At 37.3% G+C, this 15,826-nt stretch overlaps 1 protein-coding gene across 1 annotated transcript in view; it reads right to left on the bottom strand.

The window, feature by feature from the left end:
• The window catches only part of LOC135214854 (zinc finger protein 76-like), a 52,174-nt gene that overhangs the window by 6,034 nt on the left and 30,314 nt on the right, over positions 1-15,826 (bottom strand). The window contains 6 exon segments of the mRNA XM_064249270.1: positions 235-366; positions 1,724-1,842; positions 4,888-4,971; positions 5,087-5,282; positions 10,795-10,908; positions 10,910-10,998. Coding sequence (XP_064105340.1) covers positions 235-366; positions 1,724-1,842; positions 4,888-4,971; positions 5,087-5,282; positions 10,795-10,908; positions 10,910-10,998 — 734 coding nt within the window.

Genomic DNA, 15,826 nt, shown 5'->3' with positions numbered 1-15,826 from the left:
CTTCTGCAAGATGAGGATCATAGATCACTAGCCCCTAACGTAGTTGCTTCTGGTAAGTAACTTGGTTTTGAGTCCCAAATAAAAGGAACAAACATTCACCATGCAACATGACCATGGCCAAGGAATTAAATTAAAAATTCTTCTAAATGTAGTTACAAAAAATGTGGTTACATACAGAAAGGGATGGATACAGGACACCATATTTTGATGGAACAGGAAGAAGAATCTACTTACCCGATGTACATTCAATGTGGAAAGCTGCCTGTAAAAGCGACCGCACTGTGCACAATAATAGCTTTTTGGCTGACTGTGGACCATGTGATGTTTGTATAAGGACGAATATTCAGTAAACCGTTTACTGCAATTCTGAAAGAAAATTACTGGATAAGCTTCACATAAAAAAAATATATACAGACTTATTAAATATACCATGGAATATGAGGGTCATGAGAGTATACTAACATCCTTTATTCTGTAATGTAATATAATATACAATTTAGGCCAAAGACCAAGCACTGGGACCTACAGGGTCATTCAGCACTGAAAGGGAAATTCACAGTAAAAGTTTGAAAGTGTAATAATTGTTAGGAGAGGGTGGATAGCAAGATGGAAGAAAGATAATATGAATGGATGTACAGTAAAAGAAATGAAAGGGGTTGCAGCTAGGGGCCAAAGGGATGCTGCAGACTTTAGTACGTAATGCCTAGCTGACCCAGTGAGATGCACTGACGGCACTATCTGCTTCCAGGCATCCTTTATTCTTGTTTAATCCCTAGTGAGCAAACAAAATTACTTAAAAGAACTGCCCTTTCCACTTAAAGTACTATTATTCACCTAACATACCAAAGTAGTTCTACCTTTTTAACTTTTATTTTCACCATATAATAGCCTATTCAGTTATTTACATCCACATAATTAGTTTCTTCTTCTTAGTATTATTAGGTAACCTTTCTTATGCATCTATTCCTCTCTCTCATCTTTTTTTTTTTAATAAGCTTACACAAAGGCTTTCATAAAACTGGTTAAATTGTTTCTGCTAATAAATTTTACAACTATAAATGTTTTAATTATTTTACTAATTTCCTCATCTAGCCCTCCACTTATTAACGAAACAAATACGGTATAAGGCATATGATATTACAGTAAACCTCCCCGTATTCACGGCTAAAATCCCTCTAAAAATGCTGAACAATGAGAAAAATGGGGTCAAAAAGGTTTTAGGAAGACATGTTGTTTGGGCATGATTCACATGACTACTATAGGCCTATACAATAATATTCATCACAATCATGAGTAAATATTAGGGTAAAGGGGAATTTAAACAGTTAGGCTAGGTAGTGCCTTTACCTAAGGAATCTGGATCAGCATTAGACTACCAGAAACCTAAACTTGGGATTCAAGACCATAGGGTGGTTTTTTTTTTATGACATACAGTATTTAGTTTTGGCTATTGCCTTAAACCATCCATTGTTTCTGTAGTATAGGCAAATGGACTGCATAATACATTACTGTGTATAATTCTAAAAATTACAAATCACTGTTAGGCTATTATCATGCTTAAGTAAGGAAATATACTCTCCACAACATGTTCACAAAGTAACCTGATTGTAACAACATAAGTATAGGGAATCTAGAGTGCTTTAATATTTAATAACAAATTTTCAATAATGAGGTTAAGTAAAATATTAATAAATGTCACCAAAGCTTAAAAATTGTGACATACCCCAATGGAGCAAACATATGGTTTTTCCCCGGTGTGAATTCTGCAATGATTTCGAAAATTAGTAGCAGATGCAAATCTTCTATCACATCCTTCATACTGGCATGCATAGGGCTTTTCACCTGGAAGGAAAGAGGATTAATTTGTAGCATTACATAAAGCAGAGAAGGGATGTGCGAAGGCTCAGCCTTGCTGCATACTAAGTATAAAATAATGCTCATGTTTAATAGATAGAAACACAAACCCATCACTGACATATGACCACACTCAAGACCTTCAGATGTCCCAGAGACTGTAGTCTCTTGATCATCAGATTAAAATCAGTAGCAGCGTAATACATGCATCATCTAGAGGCTCAGTCACCCAACAAACAACAGCCTCATTTTTGTGTAGTTTGGATATGAGGCTGTATGTCATCAGCAGGTTTGTGAGGTGAAAAATCATAAAAATGATGAGCCTATGTGATAAAAGCCAATGTTTTATTTTTAAACAAATTTGGTTGGTTTCATGACCCCATCACTCATATAAGTTCGAATAGCAATTTAGATGAAAGGGCTGAGCTGCTATATGACCCAGAATGGTGGTTGAGAACTGCATAATCAAGGTAAGCACTTAGGGACTAAAATAAGTGTGAAACCAAATCTCTGGTACTTTAGGTAATTTTCAGTAAAGAAAACACTTTCAATAGTGATTAAGGCACCAGTACTAGGTGTTAGCTTCACAGAAAAGAGAGCATAGATGCTAGTAACACCTTAAGTCTATATATATAGGATATCATAAGTGGCACATTAAGACAAGAGATACTTAGAAGAGAATGATGACACCGTAAGTCTCCCACAAAGAATAGACAGTTGCTGAATAACCACTGGTTCCATGCAACGTAAAAGCACCATACAAACAAACAAACAAGGAATAGAGGTTCATCCATTTACAAGTCACATCCCAAGGAAAAATTTTGCCATAAGTAGACTGGCGTTAGACTGGCGTCTCCAGGTGCCAGGCACCTACATTTAAAATAGTACTATTCACATCCAAGTTACATTTAAAAACCAAATAAGTAGAGAAGGCTTTGATCTAGTGGGCTAGAACTCTTACATATGGCCCTTTGCCACTCATCACATTACTGTCTGTAAGCAAAAAAAAAAAAGTTAAGGAGTTACCTCTAGAATTTCTGATCCTCCTAGATAATGAAGGATTGCTCTTAACAGGCAAAGCAACAGCGAGAGAAGGGATGGTGCAAGGTGCTGCCTGGAATTTAGGTCTACCACAAAATCAGCTGCAAATGACCATCTCCAAAATTTGGAATGTACGACTAATTGAAAGAGGGAATCCTGCTGACCTGCCAAATAGATGCAAACCTGCAGTGTAAGATCCAACAATGAGGTCTCTTACAAAAGTTTGTATTAAGGCTCAGTCAGACTTCAAAACAAGCTCAAATTCCAAGTTGGGAGGCTTGGACGGCCTCTCAAGAATCTCCTCAAAATGCTGGCCAAGTTCAACTTCGGAGTCACATCTAGCCCATGGAACTTGAAACCTTACAAGATGGAGGCTCCATAGTCCAAAGTGAGTAAAACTGATAATTTCTCAGTAAGTCAAAATAATGGAGTCTGCTATTAGAGGGACACAGTTTTTTTTTTCTTATCAGCAGGATTAATACATCTAAATGCACTAATAAAAGATCTGGCTGCAACTACTGCCCTGTAGAGACTGATGGCTGAGTCTCTCCCAGCTTTGAGGGCCTTGGTTGCTTCTACTGAAAATTCTCTAGTGCTGTGAGATTGTTAGCTAGTGTCAAAGTGTGGAACCACAACACTTTTAGTGAAATAGGCACAGTTGATAAAGCAACTTCTTCCACATGGAGAACTTCCAGGGGGTCTATTAATGGGGGTTGGAGATATGATAGCCACTCCTGTTGCAGTCAATGTGAGGCAATTATGATCATCATCAAATTCTTTGATAAATGGCAAACAACTGCTCAAGAGATAACAGAGGTGCTTTGGTGATTAATTCTTTATCACTTTTGTGTGGCTAAAAACATAACCACATTAAACCCACGTCACAATTAGTTATACAACTAATCCCCTTGCATTTCATTTTTAAGGAACTTAATAATTTTATAAAAGTACTACTGTCACGCTATCATTATATGTTAATTTAACAAGACCATCAAATCACACTTCTCAGCTTTCAGTGAGCTCACCCAAAGAACTTGTTTGTAAATTATGTGAACATAGAAAGAAGGTACAGTTCACAGAATAGGACAGCTAAGTGATGAGAGACTGAAGAGATTGGATGAGGAATGTATGTAAAGCAATGAAACAGGACAGACACTGCAAAGATACTTCAGTACTATCTTTAGTGTTCCATGCAATGCACACTGAAAGTGGTACTACCTTACGGGGACTTCTTGTATCAGATGTGGTCTATGTTCTGCTATATTTAATTCAAATTGCTTAATAAAATTTCATTACACTTTTATGTAACATAACATTGAATACATATACCTATTCTCTCTCCCTATATAGATCTTAGGTATACGTAATGCCAAGCACTGGGGCAACTAAGGCCATTTCAGTGCTGGAGCAGAAATTGACAATAAAAGGTATGGAAGGTGTAACAGGAGGAAAACCTAACAGTTGCACTATGAATCAATTGTTATCAGAGGGTGGACAGTAAGATGGCAGAAAGAAAATATTAACGGAGGTACAGTAAAAGGAATGAAAATAGTTGCAGCTAGGGACAAACTGACGCTGCAAAGAACCTTGTAATGCCTACACTGCAGCACATGAGGTGCACTGACGACACAACCCCCCCATGGGGCTCTCTCTATACTACAGTAAAAATACCCTATACTACAGTAAAAATACAAGGTATGGCTGTAATTTAATAAGAAAATCTACAGCCTCCCTACCAGTTCTTTTTACTTATTGGACGAATATTTAAAAAATAACTAAGCACTCTTGTCTAGACAAACAATAGTTAGAATCTAATAAAGTTAGAATCAACGATTATTTCAAAAATAACTAAGCACTCTTGTCTAGGCAAACAATACTTAGAATCAACCATATAAAAATGTAGACATCTAATCTGAAAACTGATTACTCAAATGCAAAAACTGATATAATTTTGCCTAACAACATAATGTGAGAAGTAAAATGGGAACCTACCTGTATGAACACGCATGTGCACTTTTCTAATATTTGATGTAGTAAATGATTTGCTGCAGATCTGGCATTTAAAGGGGCGTTCACCTAAAAATTAGGAATAGCTGTTAAAAAGAAAATAACCATATGCATATATGGAAATAATTTTGCTTATGATCAAAGTTTTCATACAAAATAACAAAACCTTTGTCTATATAAACACCTGTGTGAGTTCGAACATGTTTCTGCAAGTCTCCTGAGGTTTTGAAGCACTTGCCACACTGCTCTTCAGGGCACTGATATGGCTTCTCCCCAGTGTGAGTTCTAATGTGTGACTTTAAGGCATATCCGGTGGTAAATGCTTTTTTGCATATTTCACATTCGTGTTCTTTTGTGCCAGTATGAGTTCGTTGATGAATCTGGAAGAGTATTTTATAAAAACCAAAATATTAGGTACCGTATATACACACACAACACGTGATCTCGCATATCATGCAACCCCAAATTTCACCCTCAAAAAATAATTTTAGCACGTATCTCGCGTATCATGCGAGTTAAATTTAAGAGACCAAAATTTAACTACTATAGGCTAACCTCTTTTCCTCCTCTTTATCTATTCCATTTTTTAGTTAGGCTAACCCCTTTTCTCCATCTCTTAATCTATCCCATCTTCTAGCTAAGTTTAAAAAAGTAAAAGAGAATGCAAAAAGTATCAATAATAATGATATACTTGTTTGAAAAACACATACAACCAGAAACAGCTGATTTGCTATGAACACCAACCTGATAAAAACAACCATTTTGCTTGCATTTCAACCATCGTACTAAATTATATCGTAAGTACTAAATTATATCGTAAATAGTTATGTTACAAATGACGTTAATGAGAATAGGACTGATATATTTTTACATTACAGGTAGTATTCGACTTACTACCGCAATTGTTTACGAACAACCAGTCATAAATCGATTTGGACGTAAGTCGGCCAATGTTAATTTACTGTAAAAATATTATATACTGGCGTAGCCTACACTAGGGTAATCTGTACCATCTTTACATATAGGGTAGCCTAGCCTACACTACACAGCATACTTTATACATATATGGCATAATAATTATTAATTTCAGCTAATTCTCTAGGTTCAATGCACATTGGCTTATGATGATTCAGTATAAAGAGAAATTGAATAACATTTAACAAGTTAGCCTCGCCTGTACGATGATGATGATAATGTGGTACATATATCCCGTATACGAATACAGCAGCCTAGCCTTCAGTATGCTACTGTATAATACATATATGATATAATTTAGTAATCTATTAATAAAAGCCAATTTTTGGAGTTTCAATGCATTCTGACTGACATATCAGTGGGAAAAAAAAAAAAAAAAAAAAAGGGAAAAAAAAAAAAAAAAAAAAAAAAAAAAAAAGAAATGGGAATCAGATTCGGACCGACATCTCCATACCTAATTGAGCGATGTCAGGCTGCTGACGACTATGTATATTTACAAAATAAATGCACAATGAATATGCATCTTTTCTAATTCTCTTGAAAAGTTATACATTACAGTATCCAATAATATTGTATGTATTCTCATATTATTGTATCATAAAATACTAACAAAGCAGTCAGTGTTTTGGTTTGGAAATCAGCTGATGGCAAATACGAGTTTATTTCTCCATATTTAACTCAATTTGGAGCAAATTGCCTCTCTTCTAGTTAGCGTAAAATATCTAGATACTCTACTTATATGAGACAAGGTAATTTGTCATTATACAGGCGGTCCCCGGGTTACGACGGTTCCGGCTTACGACGTTCCGAGGTTACGACGCTTTTTCTTAAATATTCAATGGAAAAATCCGTCCTGGGTTACGACGCTTGTTCCGAGGTTACGACGCTGACGCTTCCGACGCTCCGAGTTAACGACGCTTTTAAAAAACGCATACTATGATAAAAATCCTTTATAGTTTAGCACAGTATATTAATAAAAATAAGTTTCTGGTTAGATTACAACAAAAATTTTGAGGTTATGATGATTTTTGACACTTATGTCGTATTTTTCTATGTTTTTTAGTGACGCCTCATATGCGGAACTAGTTTCCGAGCGAATGAATACATACTAGCTTGCGGTGCGCAAAGTTTACATATAACAGTCCAAAAACGCAAATAATGAAAAAATAATTGCTTGTTTCCAGTAATAATAACAAAACGAAGTTTCTGGTTAGATTACAACGCAAATTCCAAGTATCCAAAGAGAGACATTATCCAGTAATTTGATCAGAGAGAGAGAGAGAGAGAGAGAGAGGCGTCTTCCGACGCTCCGAGTTAAGGACAGAGAAGTGTTCGTTTCGTTAAACAGCCTCTGACTCATGCCAGTAAATGTTTTGTTGATACTAATAATATAAGCCTATTTAAAGATACGTTTACTTTAATTAGTCTATATGATACGTAAATAGTAATCAACTGTTCTTGTAGTCCTCAAGATTTGGCAAAATCGAAGTATCCAAAGAGACACATTATCCAGTAGTAATTTGATCAGAGAGAGAGAGAGAGAGAGAGAGAGAGAGAGAGAGAGAGAGAGAGAGAGAGAGAGAGAGAGAGGTCTTGGCAACAATGGTCTCGGGGATTGACGTAACGTTTATTTTCTGAACAGATATGACAGAGAAGTGTTCGTTTCATTAAACAGCCTCTGACTCATGCCAGGAAATGTTTTGTTGATACTAATATATAAGCCTATTTAAAGATACGTTTACTTTAATTAGTCTATATGATATATAAATAGTAATCAACTGTTCTTGTAGCCCTCAAGATTTGGCAAAATCACTCCAGGTTGTACATAAAACTTCAAGAATGTAGTGTCACCAGAGGATTACAATAGTTTTTACCTTCAAGAACCAGCATTTTTTTATGAAAATAACTCCAGGTTGTACATAAAACCACAGGAAACAACATGTAGTGTAACCAAAGGATTACAAGTAAGGTTTTTAAAACTTTTTATTAGTTTAAGACATATTTCCAAACGTCGTTCCGGCTTACGACGATTTTCGGGTTACGAACGCGTTCTCAAGAACGGAACCCCCGTCGTAACCGGGGACTGCCTGTACATGTTTTAAGTCGAAATATGAATTTAATACATCTCGTGAACTAAAGTATTTTTTTCGTTAACAGATTGCGTTGTGGGCATGTTTATTGTGTAAAAATATTGTGTGATTCCGTTCGCTATTTTCACTTCATTTCATCGTAGTACGAACTTTACCGTTACGTTACTTTTTTTTATCATGTGAAAACAACAGTAAAATGTGTTCTTTCAAGACCTGAAGTTTTTATTAAAATAATTTTCTGTCAATTTTATCTACGGTTGTCTTTGATGGCATAAGTTTACTGGAGTTATAGCCTTACTCGCTATAGATAAAAGATTGCGAAGGGTATATACTGCTAAATTTAATCTAAGTTTTAGCTGAAGTTGAGGAAAGAATGTTGATACGCTAACGACTATTATCATGCATCGGCAACGTGGATGAAACTTTCGCAAACTTCAGTATAGTACCATCAAACTCGACCGTAAACAAAATTTGAAAGAAATGAAAAGACCACATTTTACTGTTTTCACTCCAATAAAAGGTAAATATGTGAAACTCGTAGTATTCTGATGAGATAAAGTGAAAAAATCGAACGGAATGTTGATTTCTGTTTACGCAATATTCATATACATGCCCTCAGCGCCATCTGCTAACGAAAAAATAACTAAATTTCGTTCACAAATGATACATTTTCAAGTGATATTTCCACTTGAAAACACCTTGTATAATGAAAATAACCTTGTCTCATATAAATAGAGTATATTGAGATTCATTCGCGCTAACTAGAGGCAAGAGTCACTCTGATTTTAGTTCAACACAGCAAAACAAACTTACTTTGCAATCGCCCTCAGCTGATTTCCAAAACAAAACACTGATTGATGTTTGTATTTTATAATACAAACAAATAGTAATATGAAAATACATATAATATTATTGGATGCAGTAAAGTAAATCAAAACCTTTTAAAATATCCATAGAAAAAATGCATATCTATTATGTTTGTATTATATCATATGATACTGATATATGATTACTACATACTCAAATTTTATCTCATGTAAGATGCGACCCCCTTAAAATTAGCTCCAAAATTAGGGCTTCAAAAGTCGCATGATACGCAGGTATATACGGTATTAAAGAAATTACATCAAAACTTTTGCTGAAGACAACCTAATCACTATATAATAGCAAAAAATTCTATTAAGAATTATGACAAAACCTTCATAAACCTGAAAAATCTGAAACACCAATTATCACAACTTTACTGTCACTGAAATAAACACAAACTATAGGAAGGAACTTCATATTATACTTCTATTAAAATTAACATGGATCAACCCTTAAGGGATGGGCTAAATACATATTAACCATTAATGGACAGATACCCTGATATGAGTAGCAGTACTAGCAGGTTTTGAGTGGTGGACAGACTCACTAATGTTAAGCATCAATATTATGTGCCATAGATTTGGAAAAATCTGGTAGGAAAGAGGTTCCATTACTTCTATTGCCCATATATTCACTAATGGCAACTTTTGGACTGGTTCAGCTCACAAGTTGGTTGTGTACTTGACTTCAAGGGAGCATGTACTGCCTCTCTCTCTCACATGATGTCTTTTTACATATTTACTCATAAATATACCAAGGGTTGCTGTTGGTTTTAGTTCTTATCTTTTATGATAGTATGTCAGTTATAATTGTAATTTGCAAAGAAAAGAGCAAAGAAATATTAGAAAAATGTATAATCCTAAAAATTTACTGCATCTTCTATCTCAGTAAATTTACATAAATATTTGACAATAAATATACTCAGAATTTGTTACTGATTTTAGTTCTTATCTGTGTTGATATTGTCTGAACTGTAATTATAATCATACAATATAAAATAGAATTATTAGAAAAACCATGTATAACTTGTTAAAATTTACATTTGTCTTGTAACAAGAGGCCCTACAAGGGATTGTAAATACGTAGTCTTTTTCAACTTCTCGTGCAAGGTAGGGAGAATATTTTTTCTTACACCATGTATATTTGCATATCTTCTTTTCACTGATCTGTTTTTTCTTAAATTGGCTGACCTCAAAGTTTCCTCGGCTCAGGGTGCTGCCCAGCTCTTAAGGGTTAAGCACACCCCCAGACTGGGCAAAATTTAAGGGTGGCCAGTTCAAGACAAATCACATAATAGGAAAGAGAAAGTGAATATTTACATCCCTGTGCAAGGCCTCTTTTCCAAGACACTCATAAATTTAACCATGTTATACATGTTTTTTATGATAATTAATTTTATTTTGTAAAACTATAATTACAGCTCAAACAATGTCATAACAGATATGGACTAAAATCAGTAACAAATTCTGAGTATATTTATTGTCAAATATTAACGAGATTTACAGAGAAGGGGTGATAAGGTAACCTTTTGTGAGGTAAACATGTTATTTCTAATATTTCTTTGCAAAAATTACAGGTGGGGGTTCCCTTCTCGGTGGGGTGCTGATAAGCTAAAACCACCATTAACCGAAACTCATCAATTTATGGTGCTTATGGCGATGAGTTTCAGTTAATGGTGCCTCTGCTAGGTATGTTATGACGCCATAACTTTATTATCAGTACGTTATGGCACTGATGACCGAAAACTCGGCCTGTTACAGTGCCATTAATTGCCAATTTTATAGCGCTGGACAGGCACCATAAAACCGGATTCGCCATTAACCAAGACCGCCAATAACTAGGGACTGCCTGTATGCTCTGAACAATTTATTTTATTAACTAAAGATTGTAATTTCCATAAAATTAGTAATTTCCGTATAATTAGAAGTTTCAAATTTACAGAAGAGTTCAAAGTACTTACCCTGAGGTGACCAATGTTTGTATATAGTTTATCACAATTAGGATAATTACAAATAAACTTTCCATTTGGTTTTCCATTTGAATTTTGAATAAAAAGATTATCTTGCGGAGTATCATTTTTCAGATACCTCTTGAAGAAGGGCATCACTGTATATGTAGCCAATTCTTCCATCATCTAGCTGCACTGCCATACCTTCCATATTCTCTAAAAAGATGACCATAAGAAAATGAAAAAGCTGCAGACATATCAAAACAAATTGAAGCAAACAAAACCTAAAAATGATATTGTTATGATACAATAAAGTTTGTTCATACTTACCTGGCAGATATATATATAGCTGTTATTTTCTGAAGTCCGACAGAATTTAAAAAAACTTCCGACACACGCAGTGGTCGGCCAGGTGGTTAATACCCATTCGCCGCTGGGGAGGCGGGTATCAGGAACCATTCCCATTTTCTATTCATAATTTTTATTTCCACTGTCCCCTGAGGGAGGTGGGTGGGTACTTGATTATATATATCTGCCAGGTAAGTATGAACAAACTTTATTGTATCATAACAATATCATTTTGTTCATGAAACTTACCTGTCAGATATATATATAGCTGAATCCCACCGTTGGAGGTGGGAAGGGACAGAATAGAAGGATTTTGGGAAACAAATGCATGCAGATGATTTACATCTTGTTCCACCTGTTAGCATAGCTGACTTCGTGATTACTGTCACCCAAGTCTGCTTCTGCTTTACTAGAGTTTGCCAGCGGGTAGGTAAGAGACCTATAAAGCTGGTGCACTCCAGATGATCTGTCAACGGGGGCGTGACCACAATGTGACTAGACCCATAATTGACCATACCTTAGGGTAAGAGGGTAAAATAACTAACTAATATAAAATTAAATATATATACTATATATATCTATATATATATATTATATTATACTAATATAAATAGTTATATATATAGTATTATATATATATATTATATATATAGATATATATATACTATATATATAATATATATATCTATATATATATATAGAATAAATATATATATCACCACCTGACCACCTAGCCAAAGTTAAGGTGTGTTAACTAAGGCTTAGACTTAAGAAAGTCGCCGTTGTCGGCGACTCAACAACTAAATTAAGAGCTCTTCCTAACCATTTTCTACAGGATAAGGATGAGTGGTACTTCTTGCCCCCAAGATTGTGTCTGCAACACGTATGGCCCTAGCGAGCAGCAGATCTCATATGCCATCTCACATCTCGCAGGGAGTGTGAAGTGAACACAGAGTTGCTTCGCTAAAACAATGGTACTCAGGATGTTGCTGAGTGCCATGCTCTGTTGAAAAGCTTCCGAGGCCGCGCCCTCACCTCGTGAGGCATTCAGATAAAAAGATTTCAAATCTTTGTGCAAACACAATGAAGGAGCATTTTTGAAAGAACTCCTTAACACTAAAGCCAGGGTGTTCTTCGATATGGGCAAAAGTATGGTCTTTTTCGGAACACTGCAGATTGCCCGAATGACTTCGACTTTCTTGAGTTTTATGTAGATAAAACTTGAGAGACCCGACAGGGCACAGGACTCTCTCTGGCCCCTGACCCACTAACTTGTGCCATCCTTGCTTCCAAGCTCCTGGCCCAAGGACAAAACGGGTTTCCATTCTTAGGCCACAACGAAAGGCTTAGAGAGCACACCGCCTTGTGTTCTCTAAAGCCAAAACTTGTGACGATGGCTTAAAATCTCACTAACCCTCTTTGTCGTATCTAGGGTGGTTAGAAGAAGGCCTTCCTGATCACATGCAAGAAGTTAACAGGTAGGAGAGGTTCGAATGCTTTGATATCAAGAACTTCAGACTACGTCTAAGTTCCATATTGAAAGCTTCGATCTGGACATGCCACAGTCAGTCCGTCTGTACTAAAGTCAAGTGACCAAACCAGTTGACAGTCAGACGAATCAAGGACAGCAAGGCTGTACCCTGAAGACATAAGGCACTATTCTTCGCTGAAGGATGAGTGTCTGGACTGCCTGGGCGATTCAATCTAAGCAAAACCTTGGGGGGTGTATCAACGCAAACCAATGTCGTCAGTGAATCAACTCCTGACTCGAGCTTCTGGTGCCAGGAGAAAGGAGCGAGGAGCAAAAAGGCGATTCAGTCTCGAAGGAAGAATGCCTGACAGTCCAACCTGGTCTCATGTTACAACGATCATCGGGGGTGTATAAACACAACCTACTTCGTCAACAAGAAACTCAGGGCTACTATATGTCGCCTGATCTCGCACGAGTGTCTGACTCCGAGAAAACAGTGAGACAAAAAGTAGATGGAGAGCGAGTTTCGAGATTCCACAGAACTCAAAGATCGTGAAGGGCTTTGTTGTTTGACAGACGCAAATCTCTGAGCCCAAAGGCCGTCAACAACATATTTGCGTATTCTTTAATAGTTGTGACTGCCAGCTTATCCCACTCTTCAGACGGAAATGGAAGACGGTAATCTTATTCCTGTCAACATCTCGATAGTCTGAACGTAGTCAGACTCAGAGCGGAGAGGTTATAGGAACCTTTCGAGGGTAGAGTAGACAGACTCTCTCGGAAAAGGTCCTTGGAAAGTGAACTAGGAAGGATGTGACCTCTGTGAATCCAGGATCCTGAAGGCCAACATGGGGCGATCAGCGTCATGTCGCTCCCTGTGACGTCATAAATCCTCTTATTACATTTCCATAAGCGATTGAAAAAGGGGAAAAGAGACTAAACATCCATCCCCGTTTAATATCATAGGATAGCGTTTAATGGTACCGATCCCGGATCGAGAATAAGGGAGCAGAGAAGAAGAAGCCTCTTCGTCCTCAAACATATCGAAGAGAAGAATGAAAGGGCGTCCCTAAAGTCTCCACAACTCTCAACTTACTTCAAAAGAGAGATTCCACTCGGAAGTCAAAAGTTGCTGCCGTCGATCGAGACGATTCGTACGGACTTTTGCAATCCTGTAACGAACCTCTAGAGGATCGTTACATCTAGCCTGTTGTTATAATAGGCTCTTTCTCGTAAACTCGAACAGGGACCGAGAGAAGATACTTCTTAAGATATGAGAGAGCTGTGGAATATCAGAGTTGATCTGGACCACTGGTTCCAAAAAACTCGTTTCGAGGACTGGAGGGAAGACCGAATTGCATTTACTTCTTTCAGATTAAGATCCAGACATCTGAAACCCTATCCAGATGTCCGGCACCTTCTTTCTATCACCTCAGGTGATAGACGCACTGAGAGGTGTTCAGAATCATTCCTAGATCTTGAATAATATTTCAGTTTCCCGGTAGGACCAAAAAAAAAAAACTGTGGTCTGAATTGCAGTCTATTCGGGGAAAACAAACTTCTTCAGGAAGGAAATGTCCCCAGCAAGCTCATCCATTCCCTCCCCGAGTATGCTTACTTCCCTAATAAGGCTGCGCCTTGCCTAAGCAGGAGAGCATATAAAAGTGCAATGTAGCGGTAGACTCGTAGTTCTATACCGTGCGGTAACGAGCACCGAAAGGATTAAGAGATAACTCTGTTGAACATAGTAAGGCAAAACGAATGCAAAGTTTATTCATTCACGTAAGAAATCCCCTCAATCTTAGGCTAAAGTCCGTGATTGTAGAACAGATAGAGTTAGTCAGTCAAATCCCGCAGTCAATCCCGCAGGAGAGACGTAACCGCCAGCACAGAGATACGGTTAGTCAGTCAATCCCGCAGGAGAGAGAGAGTAACCTACGCGCATGGCAGCGCACGAATCTGTTTACTGGCTCGGTTGGATGGACAGCAGCAGCCAGCAGCTTACGAACGTCGTCTCTTAACTTTATGTCTGGGTTGCCAGCTACCCTATTCTACGAAGAAATAGGTCAGTTATTTTTTGAGCAGAAAGAGACTCTCAAGCTGGAATATTTAAGCGAAACAGAAAGCGCTAAATATATAGATGCGTTTGTGTCATCAGAACACTACCATACAACGGTAAAAGATAAATCGGAAACTCCCTGGAAGGCTGCAGGAGTAACGATTAAATGTCCTTAAAAATAATAGACAATAGACCTCTCGGTTGCCATCCGAAGAGGTAACTACAGCAAGCGTATATGACTTGAACCAACCAGTAGTAAAAATAACGCAAGGTTTTCCCCCCCAAAAATTATTTTATTGATATCACAATAAAGTTTGTTCATACTTACCTGCAGACATATATATAGCTGAATTCGGAAATACAGCTACATACATATCTGACAGGCAAGTTTCATGAACAAAACTTAGAGAATCGAAGCAGACAGCTCAAGCTTCTTATGTTATTGGACATAAGCGTTCATTGACGTAGTCTACAAGTCTATTTCTTGTACGATGTCTGCGAATGACGAATGAGAGCTCTTCCGAATCTTGTCAATAAGAGCTTATTCGCTTACGCAATATCAAGTTGATGAGATGTTTGTCAATGAGAACTAACCCATTTACGGGACAAAGAGATATTTTGTCAATGAGGGATACCCACTTACTTGACAAAACGATAGTATATTGTCAATGGGGGAAAGTCACTGAATTGACAAAACGTAATCCAGGAAGTCGAGCATTTTATTTTCCGATTCCCGTCTCAAACGAGGAAGGGGCAAGAATCTGTTAGAGACAGGGCTTACGGCAGGTAGAACGACGATGTTCAATTCGGCAGCGTAGTCCCGACTAGAAACTAACAAAATCTATCATCTGAAAAACCCTTTCAGATGGGCTAAAAAGCTTGCAAAATTATCCTGGGAAGAGGAAGAAACTATCCAACCAGCTTCCTCTCCGTATCACAACTAATGCCTGCTAAAGCTTAAAATTTATTTGGCAGTATGGCAAAGGAAGTCCTGTCTTGCGCTTTCCTGAAGAGCGTCCTTTTGATGAGTGCCTTTGCAAGAATCCTACTGAACGTCGCCGAGAGTCCTGACCTGCAGGACGTCGAGCCTTTACATAACCCGTAACTGCCTTATTGCAAAGTCTTGACTGCGGTAGAGAAAACGAGATCTTCCCTTGAGCTTCCGT

Source organism: Macrobrachium nipponense, chromosome 46, assembly GCF_015104395.2.
Source record: "Macrobrachium nipponense isolate FS-2020 chromosome 46, ASM1510439v2, whole genome shotgun sequence".
In the NCBI taxonomy this organism is placed as follows: Eukaryota; Metazoa; Arthropoda; class Malacostraca; order Decapoda; family Palaemonidae; genus Macrobrachium; species Macrobrachium nipponense.
Note: the sequence above shows the minus strand (reverse complement) of the source record. Positions and strands in the feature narration are given on the sequence as shown.